General features: G+C 41.6%; 1 protein-coding gene across 2 annotated transcripts in view; it reads right to left on the bottom strand.

The window, feature by feature from the left end:
* Window positions 1-26,083, bottom strand: part of SLC9A7 (solute carrier family 9 member A7) — a 125,555-nt gene that overhangs the window by 23,871 nt on the left and 75,601 nt on the right. The window contains exons 8-14 of one of the 2 annotated variants that reach the window (XM_084652528.1): window positions 24,677-24,782; window positions 23,581-23,669; window positions 23,375-23,488; window positions 19,038-19,149; window positions 17,499-17,652; window positions 9,791-9,850; window positions 3,346-3,409 (exon numbers count right to left, since the gene is read on the bottom strand). In XM_084652528.1, coding sequence (XP_084508654.1) covers window positions 3,346-3,409; window positions 9,791-9,850; window positions 17,499-17,652; window positions 19,038-19,149; window positions 23,375-23,488; window positions 23,581-23,669; window positions 24,677-24,782 — 699 coding nt within the window. The remainder of the gene's footprint in view (window positions 1-3,345; window positions 3,410-9,790; window positions 9,851-17,498; window positions 17,653-19,037; window positions 19,150-23,374; window positions 23,489-23,580; window positions 23,670-24,676; window positions 24,783-26,083) is intronic. The other variant, XM_084652529.1, reaches the window with a different exon arrangement.

Below are 26,083 nucleotides of genomic sequence, written 5' to 3' on the forward strand. Positions count from 1 at the left end.
ATTTAAAAAGGAGTTAGGAACACGGCTGTGCTGAGAAAATGCCCTACCCCAGTCAGATCAGTGAAGGGCCGTTCCGCCTGATTCAATGCAGAAGATGTATGCTGCATGTTCTGGGTCCCTCTGCACTGGAGTGATATTCATCCTTAATTACTTTAATGATACAAAAATATTCCTTGTCCTAAGACCAGTTAAATCACTGATGACTAGTGTACCTTGGGGAAAAGTCACTTCACCTCTTGTGACTCAGCTGATGCAGTAGTAGCACTGGGTAAAAATCTAAAGCTGAACACTGGACGTTGCATCAGAGAGCTAAGCCTTCCTGGATAAATACCCTTAAACATTAGACCTTATGGTTTGAAAGTTTTTACTGAATAAAATGGACTGGAACATTTCCAGATTTGTTCCTGTTCATCTCGACTTTGGCTTCCTTTACTCTGGGTTTATTTGATATCTTTGCCTTAAGCCTCTTGTTTCATGGTCAGAACAAAAGGCTTTACCACACCTGATGAATTTCAGAGATAAAATTATGCTTTGTCAATCAGCATTAGAAGAAGTAGGCTCATCAGTGAATCCAGGTAAGCTTGATAAATCATATTTGGGTGAGGTTGTGAAGGATTTGGTAAGTGCCAGATCAGACTAAGTCTCAGAAGTGTTAAAACGTTAAACAGGGTGGTGAGGGGGTTGGGGGAAGGCTTACTTTCCATCCCAAAACTTGCTTTAGCCCACACATAGCCACTCTTCCCAGCGCAAACCTTACGCAGATACTTGTCTGCTGCTGCTGGCGACGGCACTGCCTTCAGAGCTGGACACCTGGCCAGCAGCCACTGCTCTCAGAGAGCAGAGAAGAGGGGACCAGAACTCCCTAGAACAGCCCGACTGACCTGCTCCATACTGGGCTTCTGGGCCCCACTCCTCTGCAGTTGCTGCCCCTGCGAGGGCTCTGCCAGCCCAATAGCCAGGTCCCCCCAGCCTGGGCGGCTCTTACAGGCTGCGAGCAGTCAAAGGGCAGAAAGGAGCTGAGGAGCAGACACAGCCCCTGGGCTCTGAGCAGCAGCAAGAGACGGGGGAGCGCTGTGGCCAGCCACACCACGGCATTAGCCAGTGCATCCACACTGCCCACCTCCAGCTTCTGGCCTCTGACATGGCCCTGGGGTGGGGCCTCAGGGGAGGAAGCAGGGCTGGCACTTAACAGAGGAGCAGGGGGTGGGGCCTTGTGAAGGGGGGCATATTTTCTGTCTAATCCACATCAGCCCTTGCACTGAGAAGAGTCCCTGGCATTAAATATAAGCCTTTTATTGTACCAGCAGCAGCACAAGTGATCGACCAGCCGGTGTTCAGCTGCACTTGTTTTTGCTTTTGTAACTGGTTTTTCTTTTGGCTAGAAGCTGCCAAACCTCGGTCAGAGAAACCAATGAAGTGAGAACACCCATGAAAGAATTCTTCAGATCACTGGAGAAATAATGCTGAAGCCATTCTGCCACCTCCATGTGCTTCCAACCTAGAAAAGGCGGTAGCATCACCACAGAAAGCCAGACTTCTCAACTTTTGTGTGGGACAGAATATAAAACAAATGACTAGCTTCTAATTTCCTTGCAAATATTGTCAATGTGAATATTACACCTTGTTTTTTCTAATTATTCCTGCTGCAAGCAGTTCCTCAGAGACGGCTCAGTCTAGTCTGAACTGGCTGAGAACATTACATCATTGCACAGCCATCAAACTTTGGGTCTTACCCTGCTTCCACGGTCTTCCTTGGGACTGGGTAGGGCATACAGAGATTAGGAAAGGCAGAAAGAGAGACTTCTGTTGCAGGACTGGGCCTATTCGGAGACCTTCCAGACACAAAAGGCCAAATTCATCCTTTGTGTTACCTTATCCCCATAGTCTTAGAAATTACATATAACATGCTGTTGACTTCAGCGAAATTATACCAGGGATAGATTTGACCCAAAATCTGCAAGGAGCTCAACACAGATGTGTAGCTCAGTTCCTGCAATAAAGAAAGACGCTTCCTGAACAAGTTCTTTTTAATCATCATTTGCTACCAGCAGGAAACAGCAAGGAGATACAGCTAACAGAAACTTCACTCCACTCCAAATGCAGTCAGTGGGGTGCGTGTGTGTTCTGTACACTGAATTTTGTAGAACTGACACACTAGTGCCCTGTGCATCTTCTGGGTAGAAATCTGTTAGTGTTTTATGTTGTGCACTTTACTTCCCCCTTTAACAGGTTAATTTCTTAACACGTTTCTGTGTAGGTGATTAACTGCTCTACTGAATCTGTTTAGCATGAACCAGTACTGACGGCCTGGCAATTTCAGCTCTGAGTTAAGGGCTAGAGTGGAGCTCAAATGATGCTGATGGCGCTGTGAAGAGGCAACTGTCAATCAAGCAGCTAGAAAGGTCAGTTCACAACAAACATTTTACTCCCATTCCAAATACTCACTCCAAGGGAACTTGGATGGATGTCATTTGGAAGTGACATCTTCTGTATTTATGGACAAAGGAACCTGGAAACGTTTTTTATTTTATTGAAAAAGTGATTATTGCAATAATCACTCCAACAATATACAATTGCAGTGATTATTGCAATATTGGTGCCTAGCTACCACAGTGAATGTTACAGTAGAAATTCACAGATATATGGTGATATATCCATGATAAAAGGTGTATTTGTGACACTCACTTTGTCTTGCAGTAGAGATCGGCAATATGGGGTGAGGTCAAACTGGGCTTGTGCACTGTGTAAAGTAGTGAGGGCTTGCATTAACATAGTGGTGAGCACAAGGGAACTTTTAATTTGTGCTGGCAGGATCTACATGGGCCTGTTAGCATGCAACACGTTGGTACATCTTCGAAATCACTGCCCTCTAGTGCACATTGATGTAGATGAGACCAAAGATAAAATTTGATAATCTGACTGCAGCTACTTTACACAATTAAAAGTGCAATATTTGGTAGCAGTCACTGAACAGAAGCCAAGAGGACTTTTCTCTATCCATTGCTCCTAAAAAGAACTGGTTATGGTTTAGAACATTTAAAGAAGAACGCAAGAATCCCTACTGGAAAAATAAAAAACCAAGCATTAGACAGCATGCAAAAAACTCAGATCTGGGGAATTTTCTGGTGCTGTTACAAAAGATCCAAATTTGAAGCACATATCAAGATGGTGTATTCTGTGACCTGAAAATGTACCCATCAGCCACCACAGGTATCAATCAGCAAATAAAATGCATCTGTCACTAGAGAAAACATTCGCCAGTGTCACATACCCTTCACGTTCTTTTGGATTATCTCGTTTTACATTAGATCACCAGCCTAGTAGAAAAATTATCTAATTACTTACTCCTTGTAAGACTTGAAAGCTGTCATTGCTGGGTGGGGGATCCTGATCTGGGTCAACTCCAACTCTATAGAAACATTACGAAAACACACAATACAAAAGCAAACTTATCAGATGGTCATAAACACCATAAGCAGACGAGAATGCATTTTTGAAAGCAGCTTAAGTGGTTAGTTCAACAGCATTCCACACGCTTATTATAGAAGTCATTTTAGGAAGAGTTTTTCTTTCTTCCATTGTAATTACATAGACACATTACAAATAAGTTCCTTTTTCAATCAACCAGAATCCTTCTCCAGGTAGCAGATTTTCATTTACAACTCACCACCCTCTTCCTTGGCTGGCTGCCATCCCTGCTGTGTCTTTTAGAACCATACCATTTTGTGCACGGACTAGCAGAGTTGTGGCTAGTCTCTTGTTCTGCAGGGAACATCCCTCCTATGTGGCAGAGTGTGTTCACAAGAGTACTGTGATGCTAGACAGGCCTCAAAATGGCTCACGCATACACAATAATTTACACTTTTTAAATATACTTCCTAAAAAGGGATCAGCAAAAGAGCTTCTAAAGCTAGGTCTTCACTGCCCCCCAGTTTGGATTACAGCAGTGTGAACAGCAGAGTGCAAAGTGCTATGCTGTAACTCCCCCTTGAGGATGCTGTAGTCATGAACTAAAAGGGTCCTAGGTTTCAGAGTAGCAGCCATGTTAGTCTGTATCCTCAAAAAGAACAGGAGTACTTGTGGCACCTTAAAGGCTAACAAATTTATTAGAGCATAAGCTTTCATGGGCTACAGCCCACTTCATCGGATGCATTGAATGGAACATATTGTAAGAAGATCTCTATATACACATACAGAGAAGGTGGAAGTTGCCATACAAACTGTAAGAGGCTAATTAATTAAGATGAGCTATTATCAGCAGCAGAAAAAAAACTTTTGTAGTGATAATCAAGATGGTCCATTTAGACAGTTGACAAGAAAGTGTGAGGATGGCGTGGCTAATGTGATTAGGTCCTATGATGGTGTCACCTGATGACACCATGATAGAACCTAATCACATTAGCCATGCCATCAGGGGCTCGTTCACCTGCACATCTACCAATGTGATATATGCCATCATGTGCCAGCAATGCCCCTCTGCCATGTACATTGGCCAAACCGGACAGTCTCTACGCAAAAGAATAAATGCACACAAATCTGACGTCAGGAATCATAACATTCAAAAACCGGTAGGAGAACACTTCAACCTCTCTGGCCACTCAGTAAAAGATTTAAGGGTGGCAATTTTGCAACAGAAAAACTTCAAAAACAGACTCCAATGAGAAACTGCTGAGCTTGAATTAATATGCAAACTAGATACCATTAACTTGGGTTTGAACAGAGACTGGGAGTGGCTGGGTCATTACACATATTGAATCTATTTCCCCACGTTAAGTATCCTCACACCTTCTTGTCAACTGTCTAAATGGGCCATCTTGATTATCACTACAAAAGTTTTTTTCTCCTGCTGATAATAGCTCATCTTAATTAATTAGCCTCTTACAGTTTGTATGGCAACTTCCACCTTCTCTGTATGTGTATATATATATAATCTTCTTCCTATATGTTCCATTCTATGCATCCGATGAAGTGGGCTGTAGCCCACGAAAGCTTATGCTGTAATAAATTTGTTAATCTCTAAAAGGTACCACAAGTACTCCTGTTCTTTTTAAAAGTTTCCTAGTTCACATGAATGTAATCCTGTTTAAAGAGGACTAAATTAACGCGAACTGGGAACCTATTAGTTTGTGTCCACAGAGGAGTTACAGCACTGGACTTTGATGCAGACTGCTATTCACACCCCTGTAGTCTGACCTGGCCGGGAATTCATTATCTTAGTTTGCTCTGTCTTTTGGGAAGTTTCATTATCCTAAATAACATGGGAATTGCCACACTGGATCAGAGTAGTAATCCCTCTAGTCCAGTCTCCTCTCTCTTAAAGTGATCAAGACCAGATGCTCCAAAGGAAGGAGCAAGAAACCAGATATCAAGCAATTACAGACTAGCATGCCCATAAGGGAATTTCCTTGCTATAGTTATTCAATTAGTGATTGTCTTATGCCTGAAGCATCTCTTCCCAACATCTATTTAATCTTACCTAAAGTAACTCAATATTTCTGTTATCCTTATAGTTGTCAAGGACTTCTGAAATCCTATTAAGCCCTTGATCTCCAGGATCTCTTGTGGCCCCAAATTCCACAGATTAATTGTGCATTCCACAAGAGAATGGTTTATCAGTATTAAATTTATCATCTTTCAATTTTATTGAATGTTTCCTCATATTAGGAGTAAAGGAAAAAATAGGAGTAAATTACACACTCACGTTGTGTAACTTAATCATGTTCCCTCTTATTTGCTTACTTTTGGAGAAAACGGACTGTTTAGTTTACTCTCCTCATATAGGAGGTTTTCCAGGCCACTCGTTACACATCTAACTCTCCTCTATTTCAGCTACGTCCTTTTAGAGATGGGATTACCAGAACTGAACAGAAAATCCCAGGCAAGGGCCTATCAATGGTGGACAGAAGGGACATGATAAAGTTACACTGAATGGGACAGAGAAGGTAGATTGGACGTTATTGTTCCCCTCTTATCATAAAAAAAGAGGGCATCAACGAAATAGAAAGGGAACAAGCTTTAAACGGATACGGAAATACTTTTTTCACACAAGGTGAGATTCTATGTTGTGCCTCTTTAAAGCACAGCACGAACAGGAGAATGGGGACATGAGGCACTTGAACTACAATTCCCATGAAGCACCACAGCAGCATTTCCAAAATGGAATTATTTTGGGTTTAGGCTAAAATGTGTCAGTATTCAAATTTCTGCTCCAAACTGAAATTTTCTGTGGAGGAAAAAACCTCAATTCTGTTGATTTTCCTTTGTAGAAGTCAGCAGGGTTATTTCCTATCATATGTTTACCTTAGTGTTCTTCAGTCCTATTTTTGACTTGTTTCAGCCAATTAACAGGGTACCAAAATAGGGCCTACTGGTTTGAACCATTAGTCTCACCTTTCAGCATTTTTTTTAAACAGGTACAATATTTGGTGTCCTCCAGTATAGTAGCTGATTTTAATGCAAGTGTCTATTTTTCTTAGAGGTTCAGCCACTTCATTCTTAGGCTTGTACTAACTTGGTGACTTTTTGCTTTTTATCAATTTGTTCTAGCAGCTCTTCTTTTTGAGACCATAATCTCTGACAGTACCTCATTTTATCACCAGAAAAAAGGATAAGTATCTCCCTAATATGCTTTGTGGAGAAGACAGATGCAAAGAAAATATTTAGCTTCAATGTCCTTCTCCTCCTTAATTGGTTCCTTTGCTCCCTGTTAGTCCATACTCACCAGTCCCCCAAAGCCTTTGGTTTTTAACCCTCCTGGCTTCCCAACTTCAGTAAAACCTCAATTCATATCTTCATATAAAGCGGTCTCTCCTAAAAAAAAATCTCTTTGTTTAAGGTCTTTGATTATTTGTTCTTCAAATTCTTTTATCCCTCATAATTCCCATTTTACCTGCTCTAATTTATAGGCTTTTCTATTGGCTTCACTTGGCCTGGATTTTCACTTTCTGACAGACACCTCTGAGGCTCACATAACCTCTTGCATCTTAACACTTAACGAAGCTAACTTTTTTCTTGCCTGTCTGTTTCTTTTTTGTTTAGGGGGTATGTGTGCCTGATGTGTCTATTATGGAATGCTTTTTAATAGTCTTCATGCAAAGTCTAAGGATTTTAAGTTCTTTGCTTAACTTCAGGGTCTTTTTAACTAGGTCTCTCCTTTAAATAAGTCCCTTTTCTAAAGTTTAAATGTTTGAGTGCTAGTTTTTGTTAACACTATTCCCACAAGGATGTTCGCCATTAGTCGTTAAGCAACCACCAAAGAATTAATAATCTTTAACTATAATTCATGACAAATCCTACTATTCCCACCATCAGAATTTAGTGCAGAGAATAATCAAATATGATCGTTCATTTTGGGGTCAAGACAGAGTTCCAGTTCAGTTCAAGAAAAGCTCTTGATGTTGGAGAAAAGTCTCTCAAAGCAAAGTGGTTTCCCTTTACTTGGATGCTCCATAAGCAATTACAAAAATCAATTGCTATTGAAGTCAATATTTGTTCCTGTTCACTTGAATTACAAAATTGTTCAGGGCTGGATTGATTTACTTGGATTAGCTCTTATACACCAGATGCACAGTTACGATAGCAAGCCCAGTCATCTTGGAATTTCGCTGAAATGGTCTACTGGAAAGCCAGATAAACGAGTACATGTTGGTCTAAGCACTGACCAGATGGGCCTGTCAGCTGCAATGCAGCCAAGAACATGGCAGTGCAGTCCCAGCAACCACCACTATTTTCTGTGCTATCCACTCTAACAATCCATAGCTGCAACACATGGTTTCTAGGATTGCACAGATGACGTCTTTGATTTGGCAACAAAATTATTTACATAAGACTTGGCTGAGGGATAACAATATGAGAAAAGTCATGTGAGAAAAATTTTCTGTTGTGACTACGGATAATAAAGTCTGAAACTGGCCCAAAAAAAGCACATTTCTTTCAGCATCAATTCACTATTTCGTTATGTAGAACCAGATAACTACAAACTGTCTTAGTAAAAATACTGTTTAGTCACCATTTTCATTCTGGTCTTGGGCTATTCAGTGGAATTTATACAGACACAACATAGGAACAATATCTAGATCAGTGGTTCTCAAAGCCGGTCTGCCGCTTGTTCAGGGAAAGCCCCTGGAAGGCCGGGACGTTTTGTTTATCTTCCGTGTCCGCAGGCTCGGCCGATCACGGCTCCTGCTGGCCGCAGTTCACTGCTCCAGGTCAATGGGGCCTGTGTGGGCCGAGGGATGTGCTGGCCGCCCTTCCTGCAGCCCCCATTGGCCTGGAGCGGCGAACTGTGGCCAGGGGGAGCCGCTATCGGCCGAGCCTGTGGATGCAGCAGGTAAACAAACCGGCCCGGCCCGCTAGGGGCTTTCCCTGAACAAGCGGCGGACCGGCTTTGAGAACCACTGATCTAGACCAGAAAACAAGCTCGTTGAAGTGAAGGTGTGACCCCTTATGGAAATAATTCTCTATTTTTCAGAATATGAACAGCGTATCTTACTTTAAGACATGTTTTAATGGTAAATGGATTATCACTGAGCTTGTAACTTCATCTGCCAACTGAGTTCCTTAACTACCAACCTTTCCCTGTCAACACTATTTCCTTAACCAATTTGGTTTGGAAGGGATCTAGAATTACAGTAGAATTCCAGCATCACTCTTGGTGCCATAGTAACTACTCAGATGTGCCACCTGTGACCCTAAAGCTGAGCACTGGGGTCCCTGTAGTTAGGCAGACTCCTCCCCACCTTGCATGCACATGTTCATGAGCTCTGACAATGGTGCTACTGTCATTATGACTTCTGCCAACACACACGAAAACCCCAGAACAAACTCAAAGGGAAAGTTTACATGGAAAGGGAAAAAAGGTTGGCAAAAAAACACTTTTAAAAGCCCGATTGATCCTCACTTTGAGAAATTCCACACTGGGCCATAGAAAGCAGAGCAACTCTAATTCTTGGTGATATTGCCCAAGTCCAGCCTTCCCAAAGCCTGAAATGGAGGGCAGGAATTCACCATAGGTGGCATGTCTAAGCATGTACAGTTACTGTGGTAACAGCCCTGAGTGCTGGTAGTACTTTAACTATTCTGGCTCTCAATGCAGCTTGTTTTGGTGTTGGCCTATTTGTGGTTCTAAAAACTAACTGGTGGGTTGGGATTCCTGTGATACAACAGGGTGCATTAAAGATGCACCAAAGGAATGTAATAATTACATGATACACTGCAGCAGCCTACAACAGACCCTGTCTCCAGTTCACAGGCTTTGAAACTGATCTGGACTCCTTTCCCACTAAACTCAATGGGTCAGAGCCGATCAGCACCTTTCTTTGGGAGGGTTCCAATATGGGACAGTCCTGCAACCGTGGTGTGAGTCAATCTTACTCTCCTTAGTATCCCCTTGGAAGTCACACAGACTACTTGCATGAGTAAGGATTATAGGACGAAATCCATGATTTCTCATCTCACAGAAGGCTTTTATTTTTACTATTTTTACAATAAAAGAACCTTTTTCCTTTCTTTCCTAAGTGTGCGGTGAGGTAGAAGGGGGTCTGTAATCCAGATTTTAAGGGGAATAAAAAAAAAATCGGAAAAGCTGAAAGAGTGAAAGCCCTGCCTGTGGGAACCACACCCTTTCAGCTCACAGGAATTAAATTGATTCAGAATTATGGAAATTGCACAAAGTCCCTCATTTGCAAAGCAGCAGCATGCTGTAGCACAGAAAGAGAACACATACTTTGGGTTAGAAAGGTGAAGAAAGCCAAGCACCAGGTTAATTTTATACTGAGGAAACCAGTGTCACCTGAAGTACAGCCAGCGGCTTTCATTTATCTCTTCCTCCGATGGAGCATGATCACCAACTCTGGTACAGCACAAGAATGGAATGTAAGTAACAAAAAATGTTTGTGAGCTGGTATCTTTAGCCAAGCTCAAAATAAAAACAAACCAAAACCAACAACAGAAACAAACATACAAAATAAAAATGGAATACAAAATGATAAAAAAAATCATATAAAGTAACAATGACAACACTGTATGATAAATGTTTGCTAATAACATCCCTTAGTTTGTTTACATACAATCATGTGGGGTGATAATCACATCCAGAAGCTATCACCCTCAAGAAAAGGAGATCCAACCATGTTGCCACAGAATCTTTACATGACAACAAAGTACATGTAACAATTATTTCTACCAATTATTACAAGGTGGACAAAATTACTATAAGGTGGGTGCCCAACTGGTTGAAAGACCATATTCAAAGAGAAGTTATCAATGGGTTGCTGTCAAACTGGGAGGGTGTATTTAGTGAGGTTTTGCAAGGGTCAGTCCTGGGTCTGATACTATTTGGTATTTTCATTAATGACTTGGATAATGGAGTGGAGAGTATGGCTATAAAATCTGCAGATGACACCATGCTGCGAAGGGTTACAAGCACTTCGGAGGACAGGATTAGAATTCAAAATGACTGACAAATTGGAGAATTGGTCTAAATTCAACAAGATGAAATTCAATAAAGGTAAGTGCAAAGTACTACACTTTGGAAGTAAAAATCAAATGTACAACTACAAAATGGGGGACAGTACTGCTGAAAAAGATCTGGGAGTTATAGTGGATCACAAATTGAATACGAGTCAACAATGTGATGCAGTTTTAAAAAATATCATTCTCAGGTGTATTAAAAAGAGTGTTGTACCGAAGTCACAGAAGGTAATCGTCCGACTCTACTCTGTGCTAGTGAGGCCTCAGCTGGAGTAGTGTCCAATTCTGGGTGCCACACTTTAGGAAAGATGTGGACAACCTGGAGTGAGTCCAAAGGACAGCCACAAACATGAGAAAAGCTTTAGTAAATCTGACCTACAAGGAAAGATTAAAAAAACTGGGCACGTTCAATCTTGAGAAAAGACGACTGACAGGGACTTAATAAAAATCTTCAAATATGCTAATGGCTGTTATCAAGAGGACTGTGATCAATTGTTCTCCATGTTCACTGAAGGTAGGACAAGTAGTAACTGGCTTAATCTGCAGCAAGGGAGGTTTAAGTTAGAGGTTAGCAAAAACTTTTCAGTTAGAAGGGTAGTTAAGTTCTGGAATAGGCTTCCAAGAGAGGTCGTGGAATCTCCCTCAAAGGAGGTTTTTAAGAACAGGTTGGACAAACACCTGTTAAAGATGGTCTAGGTTTACTTTCTCCTGCTTCAGTGCAGGGGCTGGACTAGGTGACCTCTCAAGGTCCCTTCCAGCCCTACATTTCTAGGATTGGCTACACATATACACATAAGATATATCTATAATATAGATTTAGAGAGAGAGAGATTGTGTGCATATGTGTATAAGATATGGCCAATGCATGTACGCACAAAAACTATATTTAAAAAAAAATTACAGGTTGCAAAGTAGAGCATTCTAACATTAGCATGTTCCAGAACGAAGGTTACCTTGTTGCAGGTAGTGACACCTACAGTTAAGGCTGCCTGAGTCTTTCCATTCTAAGATTCTCTTTTCAGTTGCTTATAACTGCCAGACTAACAGGCTGATTATTTTCCATGGCTTATGTCTGTCTCAGCTATTTTTGGAAAATTACAACAAAACCTGTTTAGCTTTTTCCTCAGAATGAGTTTAGCGAAAAATACATTTTTACGGATGTTAAAATATCCCTTCAACCATTCTGTTGAGAAGCTCTAGGGCCTCCATACTTTGGAGCAGGGACTTCAAATCTGGCAGGAGGGCACCCTGGTGTCTGGGATGTGCCTTTTGACATCCCCCCCCCCCCAAATAACCCACCCTAATTTAACCACATTACAAGCCCCTAAAAATTCCAGTTTGCACATGCTCAGTAGACACTTCTTGGAGTTTGGACGCTAAATTTTCCTGAAGAGTCTATCTGCTCTGAGCACGCTCTAGCTCTGGGATGCAGGGATGGAGCAGGATTAACTGCTCTTTCCCAGTACTGGGGGCCACAGTGGCACCAGCACAGGAATGGAGAGCAGGGAGTCCCTCTCTCCAGGCAGAGCAGAGGGGAAGCAGTTTGACTTGAAGGCAGAGGGGACTAAGGCCAGATTGGGTCCTATTGGTCAAGGAGGCAGGGAGCCAATGGGAGGGTAGGGAAGGGGAGACTGAGCTCAAACTCAAAGCGTGGGGGACTGGTTGGGCAAGGAGATTGGGAGTGGGGGAGGCGGAGATCAGATGTGGAGCCTGGGGAGGAGGCCGGGACTCGGACAGAGAAACTGGAAGAGGAGAAGACTGGGATGAGGAGCCAGTGCTTGGGAAGGGGGCTAAATAGGTTTCAACCCTGCTGATGACCCACGTGGGTGTTAGTATGATGCCACATGATGGAATTTCTGCCTGTGCAATCTTAATTCAAACCCTTGTGCAGATTATAATTCATCTTTTAATTACATGATGATATTTTCTCCACAGGACACCTGCCTCATTCAGGGAATGGCTGGCTCATTACAAAAGCAGCTTTGCCTCTCTTGGAATTGACACCTCCTAATCTATTATTGGGAGTGGACTACATCCACCCTGATGAAATTGGCCCTGTCAACACTGGTTCTCTACTTGTGAGGTAACTCCCCTCTCTTCATGTGTCAGTATAATAATGCCTGCATCTGTAATTTTCACTCCATGCATCTGACAAAGTGGATTCTAACCTACAAAAGCTTATGCCCAAATAAATCTGTTAGTCTTTAAGGTGCCACCGGACTCCTTGCTGCCTCATTCAGTGCACTGGATGGTGCTCACTGAATGAGTGAATATTGAATATTTTGTTTTATTCTCATTGGTCAGTATCTGGCCCCATGCCTCATTTACTGCACATCACTCAATTTCTCATTGCTTAAGTTTTTAAGCTCAGTTGTACATTGCGCAATTTTACTTCCATATAGTTAAAACATTCAATAAGTCTTTGTATCTGAATAAGTTGGACAACAGGACTTCAATTAAAAATCCTGCTATTTCAATAGTAACCATGTCACTATGCATCATTTAAGTACCAAAAAATAAAAAAAGTTAGTATTGGAAATCAGAGCTTCTCCCCCCAGCAAGAACAGTGCTTAATTATATCTTCATCACAAGCTATTTTACAGTTCCTAAAATTCAGAAAAAAGTTTATTAATTAAAATTCATGTTTTGAAATGAATTAATTCCAGCTACTTGTAGTGACTATTCCCACCCACCTAGTATGAAACAACGAATTCTGAACAAAAACAGGGAGGACACTAGTCTGCATTTTGCTTCAATAGCAACATTCAGTACTAAACTGGAAAAAGGAAGCAATGCCCCAATAGGTCACCCATTCCTAATGAACAATGACAGACCCTTATTTTGAGTTATAAATGCAAGAGTTCCCTTTCTCTGTGAGAAGTACAAATGAAATCTTGTCAGCCACTCTCTTGAGAGGAACTTTGACAATGCTTCTGATTTACTGGCCTGTCAGATCTCTCTGAAGTTTGTTAGCAGCTTCAGGCAGGAAAAATGTTTCTTGGCTTAAACCACCAAATGGGAGGAGACTAGATTTTTAAACTTTTTTCCCCCCACTAGATTATCCAAGCTAAACTGTATTTTCCAAACAAAAACAAACTCACTTCTCCAAGAACAAAGCCATTTACCATTCAGGTACTTAAATGTAATCTTCCAAAGACAACTATGAGATCCAAGAAACTCAAGCATCTGATATGATGATGGGAATGAAAAAAAATTAAACACCAGTAGTAATAATTTAACATGTTTAGTTTCCAATGGCTGAATCTAAAATGGACATAACTTCGCAAACAAGGTAAGTGTGGAAGAATTTTATTAGTTTTAGCTGGAGTTTTGTTTTTTTCTTTTATAAACTCGTTATACTAATGGCTCAAGAATTAAGATGAAGTTTAAGGTTAAACACTATGTATTTTCATTTTGTCAATCTAATATAAGAATGACAAAATGAAAATATATATTGTTTAGCTGCACTTTAGCTTCATCCATTGCACATGAGTAGTGCATCATGTTCTGAAAATCCATTTTCTCTTCTAGCACCCTAGTCATATTCACATACAATGAATTGAGTTAGAGATGAAGTAGCAGTGTTGGCCCTCAAATTCTTCTGCCTTTATTGCTTCCTACTCAACCATTAACCTTATTTTCATGTGTAAACTGGAAATTAAAGGCTTAAAGTTTACCTCTGTAGAGGCAGCACTGTTGGGAGTGGAAGCCAGAAATTGCGAAATACCAATCCCAACTGCAATCAATTTATTGTGTTACACTATGAAAGTGATTTAGGCCCCCACGTCCCAGATCTGTCTTCACCACAGAGTTAACTTGAGTTCTTACTTGGGCATTGTCCCTCCGCTGCTTCCCATCCACACACAAAACCCTTTCATTTGAGGTTTAGCAGTGCTTTAAACTCAGGTTAGCAGGCCCAGCTGAAGGTATGGGCTAGCCCCCGGTGCCACTTTCACGCAGGCTGGTAACTCAGCCTGTATGCACACTGCATGAGGCTGATAATCCTCCAGCACCTTCCCACAATTCCCCGCCCCTCTTGTGCCCAGGACAGACAATTTTACCCACAATTCCTTGGGAAACAATCACAGAGCAGCTCATCTTACTGCAGTCCAAAGAACATGGGATGTGTCCCCAGAAGTCCTGGTGACACACACAGGTGAGTGCAGCACCAAGGACAAACACACTAACTCAGGTGGGGCTTTGCAGTGTAGCTGCTCACACCCAGGCTAGGCCAACCTGCGTGCTCAAACCCTAGTGCTGATCACCCAGGCTAACTGTGCAGTGAGAGCATGCACTTCAGCTGAAATACCAGCTACCTCACAGGGTTTTTGTGAGGATTCATTAATCTTTATTAATGAAAGTGTAAAGTTAATAGTCAAAATGTAGCAGGATTAAAGGAAAACCACTCTGAATTTCACAGGGTACAAGTGGCCTTTTTTTTATGGTTGTCTGCAACATCTGAATTACAGGTCCAGTTCATGAACTGCATCATTGCCCCCTCTCCCACTTAATCTAGTAAATGAACAAAAAGCAATGTTAATCTTTAATCTCTTTTCTGTTAAAGTATCCTGTATAATTAAACACTTCTTAACTCTCAACCTCTCACGCTTTATTTACTGCAATCTAATTTAAAGGGCGTAAGTGCCAGGGGCACATGTAAACCAACAGTGAATATCCTGAATTCCATACTGCACCTCATCTGAGCCCTATATTCCATGCTATTGCTTCTGTTTGAGATACAGACTTCCTTTAGTTCTGTCTTTATACTGCATCTTCTGATGCCTCACGCCCTACCCAAAAGGATAAGAACTAGCATGTTCAACTCTTCTGAACTTCACTGGGAAGCTGTAATCTCTATCCCTCTGCTAGCCTCCTATAACAAAGGGGGTATTTTACTTCTCAGTGGCTGACACTGTATCATGACAAATGACCACTGACCAGTGTTTGAGTTTCTAACTCTTATTCAGCTGCACATGGCTGCCATCTTCTGGTTTAAGTAAGTTTAATTTTATGTGGCCTCTGGGAAGACATACTGCAGCAGTTCCAGTGAACACTGTACAGGGGTCAGTCAAATACTGCATTTCCTAACCAGAATGCTATGAACAGATCTATATCATTATACAGATGAGAGGTTAACCATTTTGTTCTGTTCAACCAAGCCAAAAAGGTAGTGATTTCTTTTCACTTCCAATCGGGGGTGCTGTTATGCCTCCAACACACAACTGAATACCTATAGGTACGTCAATCTGCCCTGCTGTGACATTACAGTTGTCTTTTGGAAGCTATTCCAGGAGTGGTATCACAGCACTGGTCAACTAGTGTTTTTACCTGTGCGGCTTCATGGCCTGAATTATTTATTTTGGGGAGTGGCACTTGCATGAAGAGCATAAGAAAAGAACACTGTTACCTACTCATAGGGCCACTTCAATAGTTTTGCTCAATCATCAACAGAGCAATCAGTCAGAACAACAATGTCCTCCCTCAAATGCCTCCAGAAAGGCTCATGTCACCTCAGGTTCCTAGACTGGACCATCCAAAAAAACGTTCATCACTGCAAGAGGAGAGGTACACCTCATCCTCAAATTGCAAAAGGCAATTACAGGCCTGTGATAGGAGCAGTATTTCCAGCTGTCCCAACTAAGACCTACCCAAACACTCAAGAATGTACCCAGCTGTTCAAGTGTAACCTTCAGCCACCTGGAATGACCCCTAGGTCATCACAGTGAGGTGAGAATCTAAGGAGTTGGGGGTGGGTAATGTCTGAGCGCCTTTGCTAGCCGTAGCTACTAAAGCTAGACTGTCCCCTGAGAATTTGCCTAGAAAATTCTAGAGGAAAACAAGGCAGTGTATTGAATTCTCAGAAGTGCTCAATGCTGGCCTGTTTCTGCACCCATTGCCTGCAATGGTTCAACTTCCACTGATTTCAATGGGAGCAGTTAGGCCAATTCCAAGTGTTTTTGGAAATCCCACGCACTCAGAGTCATCTCTTAACTAAACCTAGGAAGTACAGATCAGCTGGTGGTACTGGCAATTTCCTCTTTGTCCAACTACAGGGGTAACCTGCTAATTTTACCTAAGACAAATTGAGACTTACCTCTGCATCTGCAGTTTTCCCTTATGCTTCCCTATACCCTACTACAGGACTTTGGATATTGCCAATTCTGGTGAGCACACTTAGTATTGAAGGCAATCAGTATATTGTAAGGGCCACACAGCATGCGTACAGTATGCCATTTTTTCTCTTCAGCTGCCAAAACCCTAATATAGCAGGAGCATACCTGCTAAATAACTGTTGATGGATTCATGAGTCTCTAGGGCTTTTGCTTCCCATGATAAGCAGCTTCAAAAAATATATATGCCTCTAACGTCAGAGCATCTGTATATTGGCGGTTTGACTAAGTTGTTATGATTAAATACTATAACCATAATCTGTACGTTGGCCATTTCCTCAAGCCTTTTCAAACCCTTGAATGTCCTTCGTTATAATACAGTAACCAGAATACATACAGTACAGTAAGATCCTGATTATTCGAACAGTCCAGGAAACACCAAATTTGTTTGGATAACAGCCTGTTTAGAAAGGGGCTGATCCAGCTCCCACTGAAACCATGAAAAGTCTCCCACTGAATTCAATAAGAGCAGGAGCAGGGCTACTATCAGGGACCAATAGATGGGGACTGGTATTAGTTCATTAGATACAGAAGTTGGGCTATAGGGGCCCTATTGTCTTCCTTGTAGGATACGAGCAATTTCCATTCAAGTCAATAGATGTTACTTGTATCCTGCTAAGGAGCTCAGGCCTCCAGGTGTTTTGGTTATTAGGGATCCTACTGTACTATACACTCATAGTGTCAACTAAATAAGAAGTTACTTTTGTGTCCTTGCAAATACATCTGTACCCCTTAAAATCTAGAGATGCCTAACAAGCATCACACAGGGGGCTTTAGTGCATCAGCGACTAGCAGAGTACAGTATTGTTTAATTTTTTAAAGACTAGAACATTGCCCAGTGTTTGGATGTGTACTGACCTAATGTTCAGCCACGACAGCATGGGCGTTGTGCCTCCACCAATAATCCAGACAGTGAAAAAGACAATAAGAAGGGTTGTTGAGAACATCATTTGATGGGAGTACGTAGCAGTGTCTCGTATGGCCAGAGCAAATGCCATGGCTCCCCTAAGACCTGCACAGAAAGAAAGGAATGAACCAGATGAACTCCGTAAGTCCCAGTGACAGTATTCACAAAACTTTCTTAAACATTCATCCAGTCTAAAAACAAAACCCCAAGACATTGCATAGGAGCCAAAAGAAGGGACTCCCCACTGTACCAGCTTTTTAAAATAACCAAACCCCATGACACCACCACCTGATCTGGCCCATTAACATGTGCAATGTCAGCACTGCAATGCCCTGCACAAACCCCTACTCACCTCAGGCACAGGGGCTATGTTATGATAGGGAGGGGGCATGGTCAGAGTGTGCTGTGCTCCAGCTATGCTCAGCTGGCTATGGTTCCTTACAAACCAGAGTCAGCAGGCATAAGTTCAAGCAGCTCTTACACTGTTCTAACCTATGCCATGGCTCAGGACAGAGCATATCTGCTCTGAAAATGAGGAAGCAGTAACAAGGTACCTGACCGCTTTGTTCTCTGCCACAGCATTTTCATTAACATGGTTATGAGTCCAAAGGTAATTGTATAAATAATAGAGACAAATATTTTCAGAAAATCTTGTGGAAAGAAACTGCCTGCTGACTGAAGTAAAAATACATTTTAGAAATTAAGAAGCTCCCTGCATCCAGAAAGAGCATGCAAACATTTCAATTTGTTCTCACAGCTCTAACACCAGTGTTGCTATAAAAGAGTTGTGAGCTTGGAGAATTCTGGGTAATAACATGCTTCTAAGCACAGCACACATCCCACTGGGTTTCAGAATTCCAGCAGCAAGGCCTACCCAGACAGGCAGCCACGGACTTATTTGTAACAACAGTAAAAACACTCAGTAATTTGTTTTTACTAGCAAGGAAACATGAACATTAGCAGCTCACTTGTGTGACAGAGAAAGCAAATAAAATACTCCCCTCCCCTTTTCTTTACTTTAACTCTTAACTCTAGGTGGTTTTTCCACACTTATATTTCTGACAGCATTGGTCCTGTCATTCTCTAAAGGTAATTTTTTTTTGGGGGGGGGGGGAGGGTGAAGGGAGGGAGTGGAATATTGCAAAAATTTTCAGTTCCCCTCCCCTTTTCTATTAGCAAAATTTCAAAACCATGAGCATTTTGACCAATCTTAGTCATAACCATGCAGGGGTCATCCAGCTAATAGAGACCAGAGACTGTCACTCCTGTCAGAATCATGACAGATTCTGATCTATTTGTAAAGAACTGAACTGAAGTTGAAGAATAGGAGACAGACACTGTATAAAGATGCTATGCTAAGTCAATTGCTATAGCACTATTTTAATTAAAACAAACAAAAAACAACCCATCACCCTTCTCCTGTTCAGAAATTGCACCAGAGGATCATTTATGTTTATGTAAAACAGAATTATTGCTTCAAACACTTTTACCTGAAAACATCATCATGTGCTGAAAGTTCCAACTGATCTTGTGCCTTCTGCCCAGATTCAAGAAGAAAGAGAGAGGGTAGATGTGTGCAGCTCTGCCCAAAAAGATTGCAATCTGATCACAGCTGGGGGTTAAGGCTCTACTGGTCTTAGGATAGATACACAGTCGCTGACATCTGCTCCATCATCAGGCTACTGAAAACTTAACACAACCTATTCACTGGAGCAAAAGGTAAGTTACTTTTCCTCCTATAAGTGACTTAGAAATGTACATTGACAGTAAAAAGGTCTTCTTACTCATTAGGCTGATTACTTTATACCTTACTGGAGTATAGAAATTTGACATTTAATATATAAATCAAGATTATTTGATACAGATTGAAATATTAAAAAAATTGAAGGATGCAGTCAAACACCTTCAAATATTAACAACTAAACAGACCTCAGCACGAGAACTTAAACTCTGCTTTTTAATACAGCTCAGAAAACTAGCAGGAACCAAAGAGGATTCCACAGCCCCTTTTATTTGTTCTGAATCAGTTTGTTGAGGAGAGAGGGATGTATGAGAAGAAGGAAGATACAGTCTCCTCCAAAGCACTTTTAAAATACAATATGGTACACAAAAACCTCATTGGTTGCCCATATGGTTAGCTCACACAACAGGGAACCACTCTGATTTGAATACAGCATGAAACAATTTATCAGAAAAGTCCACCCCATTTTCAGAGGAGTTCTCCAAAGCCAGAGGGTGACTACTGTAATCTCTGCTTCATTATCTATCTTCCTGATGACTTCTAAATCCTTTCCACTTCAGAAAATCCACTGAGGCCTTTTCTCTCGTACATTTACAAAATTATAATGAAAACTAAAATCTAGACCAGAGGTTCTCAAACTTTTTTTTTTCCATGGACCACTTGAAAATTGCTGAGAGTCTCAGCAGACAACTTAATGATCTTTCCAAATGTTGTATGTACCGTTAGCTAACGACTGTATTGTAAAGCGCTACGGATAAAAGCGCTATATAAAAAAACCCTTAATAATTAATTTTTTTTCTTCTACAAATAAAAGCACACAACTCCTATTTTAATATCAGTAGTCTTACCTTTCTAATGCGATGGATGTGCCCTCTCTCTCCTACCACAGCAAGTCCCAAGTTGGGGCTGGGAAGGAGGGCCGTCTCTCCCCAGCAGCCGCAGCCCTGGAGCTGGGGAAAGCCGCCTTTTTCTCTGGCCGCCGCAGTCCTGCGTATCCCAAATTCCCCCACCCCCTCTTCTCACCCCACTGCCCCCTCCCACCTACCTCCTATTCCCCCCAAGGCCACCACCTCACCTTATGTGTGTGTCTTCTCCAGGGTTCAGGCAGCTAATTAGTGGAGCCACGCCTGCGCGGCTCCACTAATTAGGTGGGTGGCCCTTCATTCTCTTGTGTGCGGCCGCCCAAGTGAGCACCTTAGAGGGAACTATCACAGACCACCTGAATGGAGCTTACGGACCACAGTTTGAGAACCTCTGCTCTAGACCGTAACATATGCCCATCTATATCCCCAACCTCTCCAGAGCTGAGCATAAAATAAGAGCTAACAGTCAACAGCCAAACATGGGGAAGGGTTTTTTTTGTTTTAATATGTATATACTTTACACAGAGGCAAATTTATACGCAGTACTTTGCTATAGTATGTGGAATTTGAAAAAGCTGCATATTAGACAGGGTGAGAGAACAGCAGAGGAAGAAGAATAGGAGATTAAAATATACTAGTGCAGGGATCGGCAACCTTTGGCATGTGGCCCATCAGAGAAATCTGCTGGCGGGCTGTTCGGCTGATCACAGCTCCCACTGGCCATGGTTCGCCGTTCCGGGACTGTGGGAAGCGGAAGCAAACACGTCCCTGGTCCCACGCCACTTCCCACAGCCCCCACTGGCCTGAAATGGCAAACCGCAGCCAGTGGGAGCTGTGATCGGCCCAACCTGTGGACGCTGCAGGTAAACAAACCATCCCGGCCCACCAGCGGATTTCCCTGATGGGTCGCGTGCCAAAGGTTGCCAGTCCCCACTAGTGAAAGCCACCTTTTAAAAAAAAATAAATCACATCCATCCATCCAAAATTTAGGCGATTAGGCACACTGGGAAGGGGACATTTTCCATGAGTCTTGCCATAAAGTTTAATTATGTAATTCCCTCAGGAAGGTTTATATTTTATCAGGATGAAGGTTGCAAAAATCACACATTGTTCAGTTGAGGAGTGAGATAAAAACCTCCTTAGAAGCAATATTCTCACCTAGACCAGACCAGCCGTATTTTGATGTGCAGATTACACAAAACTACTTAAGATAGTTAAGTCCCCGGTAGACTGCGAAGAGCTACACAAGGATCTCTCAAAACTGGGTAACTGGGCAACAAAATGGCAGATGAAATTCAATGTTGATAAATGCAAAGTAATGCACCTTGGAAAATATAATCCCAATTATACATAGAAAACAAAGGGGTCTAAATTAGCTGTTACCACTCAAGAAAGGGATCATGGAGTTATTGTGAATAGTTATCTGAAAACATCAACTCAATGCGCAGTGGCAGTCAAAAAAAGCTAACAGAATGTCGGGAATCATTAAGAAAGGGATAGATAATAAGACAGAAAATATCATATTGCCTCCATATTGATCTATGGTACATCCACATCTTGAATACTGCGTGCAGATGTGGTTGCCCCATCTCAAAAAAGATATATTGGAATTGGAAAAGGTTCAGAAAATGGCAACAAAAATTATTAGAGGTATGGAGCAGTTTCCATATGAGGCAAGATTAATAAGATTGGGACTTTTCATCTTGGAAAAGAGACGAGTAAGGGGGGGATATAATAGAGGTTTATAAAATCATGACTGGTGTGAAGAAAGTGTTGTTTACACCTTCTCATAACACAAGAACTAGGTGTCACCCAATGAAATTAATAGGCAGCAGGTTTAAAACAAACAAACGGAAGTATTTTTCCACACAATGCACAGTCAACCTGTGGAACGCCTTGACAGAGGATGTTGTGAAGGCCAAGTCTATAACAGGGTTCAAAAAAGAACTAGGTAAGTTCATGGAGGACAGGTCCATCAATGGCTTTTAGCCAGGATGGACAGGCATGGTGTCCCTAGCCTCTGTTTACCAGAAGCTGAGAATGGTGACAAAGGATGGATCACTCGATGATTACCTGTTCTGTTCATTCCCTCTGTGGCACCTGGCATTGGCCACTGTCGGAAGACAGGATGCTGGGCTAGATGGACCATTGGTCTGACCCGTATAGGGGTGTGTTTGTAAGTAAAATAAATGTCAGGCAATATAACATACTTCCTTGTGTTTTAAAACCTGGAGAAGGTCAACTTTACTGAGCCATCTTCTATTTTATCAGAGGTGGATTAAGGCCAGATGTGTTCTGGGCTAGCTAAAAACCCAATGTCACAAAAACCTAGAACCCTAATTTCATCTTGTTTTATTGAGCCATCGCTGTTCACAGAAAGTTAGCACTCTCTTATTTGGACTCTGGCATGGTAGGTTCTCTGTTATTTACCCTCAGCTAATCAATTTTCCAGGTATATGCAAAGGAGTGTCTAAGAGCATGTCTACACTACAAAGTAAGTCCACGTAAGGCAGCTTACGTCAACCTATGTAAGCGTACACACTACAGTGTCCCTCCTGTCATTGTAACTTGCCCATTACGCCGACCTAGTAAACCCACCTCAATGAGGCGGGAAAGGCTTAGGCTGATGTAGGTTGGGCGATGCAGTTGGTAGGTTGGGTGATGCTGGGAGCCGGGAGCTTAGTGCTTGGTGCTGAGGCACTGTCCCTCTTAAGGTAGCATGGACATGACATGAAAAAACGCACTAATTATTGCGGTGGCTGTAAGTCAGCCTAACATATGTAGACTTAATTGTGTAGTGTAGACATGGCCTAACTAATGCAAGATAGTGCCTTGATTTGTCGACGCTGATTTGAGTGGACAACATAATCCTTTAATTCTGAAGCACCTTTTCCACCCAGAATATTTGACGCTTTAAGTTCTGTTCTTATAACTGCAGGGAGTGTAGTGGTCTCCAGCAGATGTGCTATTGAGGAACATAAACCAACGATACACAGCTCTGTTCAGATACATGAGAACCCTGGGGCTTGCATGCCATAAGGTCCTTAGCTCTGCAAGGGCAGATGAAGGCTGTTTTCAAAAGATTTTTGCATCAGCAGCATATTGTAGGAAAACACATCATCTCTTTGAGATGTCCGAGTGGCTGAGGGAAGGCAAAAAAGCATGACAAGTTTTCAGGTACCTAAAATAAATAACTTGTTAGATGAAAAGCAAGAAAGGATACAAAAGCTCCAATGATGAAAATTGGGCTGAATATGTGTTTCTGGAAAGTAAAAAGAGCTAAACCCATGTACGAAAATATGAAGTTTTCAGCAAGGAAGTGCAGTACCTCAAAGAGCTGGGGAGAAAAACATTCACATGGAAAAATTACACAATAAAACTTAAAAAATCAACACTACACCACTTGGCAAGTGAAGAATAGGGTCTCACCTGCTTAGTTCGGCTCCTTGACTCGACTGACAAATTGTTGTATGTATAATGAGCCTGTGTAATTCCACAAAAGAGAACTGCCACCACACCTGCCAATAGATTCACAGACACAAACAGAGCTGGATGATGAAGTTCTTTGCTTACCATCTTAAATCCAGTATGAACATAATTACTTGATTCTCCTGACTGCCTTCTTTATTATTTGTATGACCATTGCACCGAGGAGCTCTAGTCATGGACTAGGTTCCCACTGTGTAAGGTGCTGTACCAACACACAACAAAAAGACAGTCCCTTGCCCTGCCACTTTGCTTATACTCGTGGTTTAACACATTGTTCTTTAGTTCTTGAGGATTTATTCCTCACAGAAAAGGGAAGTTGAAAGATGTTTTTGTTAACCAACCATTTCTTTAAGACTATTAAATTCAAATTTTAGAGCTCTCCAAATGGTCTTCAACAAAATAAATGAGCGGCATGGCTTGGACACACTGCTGGTAACAGACAGCAGAAATCACTTCAATACCCAGGTTTAGGAAACTCAGTGCAGTAGACTGGACTTCTTCTCAGAGAAGATTCATTAGGAGAGGAGAGCTGTCCTTGATTTAAGTCCAAGAGAGAAAAGATATACAGAACACTACATCAAATTATGTTTAGCTGGGGATTTGAGGAACCATTACCAAGCTGTATCTGAAGCTAAGGAGTCTCAAGTTACATAATACAGAGATGACAAAAGGTGCAAGTAGAATTATTTAGCTTTAGAGCTAGGGTCTGAAGTAGTAACTAAAAACAGAAAGCCAGCTCCCTTGGTAATCAGTGTGGGTATTGCGGTCAACACAAAATTAACAATCAAGATTAACATTTCTTGCTTAGAGCCAAGTTCTAACATGCATAGACTTTGACAGGTAATAAGAAAAGCCCACATCTTCAAGGAGCTGTTTTCCACTGTAGTTTTACCAGTAAAGAAAGTGAAAACATTTTAGCATCAAAATCATGCATCTTATATGAAGTCCTACTAAAACAGATTTAATAAGGTAAGTGAAAAAAAAAGGAGATGGACAGAAGTTTGATCTCTCTGTGCTTGACTCCAAAACATCTCACCTGTAAACCCACAAGCTTCCGCTAGCAAGAAAGTGCTCCAGGACATCAGGAAGAAGAGAGCGGTCTCCAGCAGGGGGAAGCAATGCAGTTTGGTAAACTTGGTCACGTAAACACTTTGTTAAGGGATCAACAAACACCTGGTGATTTTGACTGAATGTTAGTACCATCATACCTAATGTTTATAAAAAGCCTTTTTGTCTGCATTAGTGTGAAGTGTCAATCCAAAACCAAGACAATTTCAGCATTAAATGCATCAACTCATCTATGTCAAGGCTGAAATATCAGACACTCAAGAATGAGGAAGTTTAAGGTTTCTTTTGCAACAGTAACCTGGCCACCTTGCACATCTTCTGGTATACAATACATTAGTCACACAAATATATCAAAAAGTTTTACATTTAACCAGACAGACATGACTAGAAATGCTTACTACTACTACTACTACTACCAAAGTCTTACACAGTGCTATGCATCAGTAGATCTCAGAATGCTTTACAACCGAGGTCAATAACTTTATCCCCATTTTACATCTGGGGATGGCTGTAGTGCACTAGCCTACATTGTCTCCCTATGTGCAATATATGTTTGTTAACATTGTGAGAAGCTGTAACCATTTTAAATCTCTCTATTCTGAGTACTCCACTTCTCAGATTTGATACTGAATTAGTGCTTGTTTCTGAATTAAAGATTTTCCTGGGGTGTTTTTTTTTTTAAATTAATTTTTTTTAAAAGTCCAGAAACATTTTAGTTTAGAGCACACCCAGCCAGAGAAGACCAGCTGTCTTTTACCAAGGCATCTTTGAAATCTGAATGGAAGAGTTCTGATATATATGCTCCAGTATGCCATCTTTATAACGTTGAAGCTACGGAATCATTTTTCTTCAAAACTTGGCTATTTTTGTAGCCTTTGAGACAAACAAAAATCTCAGCTTCAATGAAGCTGTATTTTTTCATGCCCATATAACTTAGAAACAAACCAGCTGAACCAATTTAAGTCAATCTTTCAGGAAAACAAAGATTCATCCTTGACATAAGAGCAAGCCCAGATAATGTCAGCCTAAAAGGAATTTGTTTGAGAAGCTCACAGAGTTACTGAAAGATGGGAAAAAAGAAAAGGAGTACTTGTGGCACCTTAGAGACTAACCAATTTATTTGAGCATGAGCTTTCGTGAGCTACAGCTCACTTCATCGGATGCATACCGTGGAAACTGCAGTAGACATTATATACACACAGAGACCATGAAACAATACCCCCTCCCACCCCACTGTCCTGCTGGTAATAGCTTATCTAAAGTGATCATCAAGTTGGGCCATTTCCAGCACAAATCCAGGTTTTCTCACCCTCCACGCCCCCCCCCCCACAAACTCACTCTCCTGCTGGTAATGATCACTTTAGATAAGCTATTA

Source organism: Lepidochelys olivacea (assembly GCF_965140295.1).
Source record: "Lepidochelys olivacea isolate rLepOli2 genome assembly, chromosome: 1".
NCBI lineage: Eukaryota > Metazoa > Chordata > Testudines > Cheloniidae > Lepidochelys > Lepidochelys olivacea.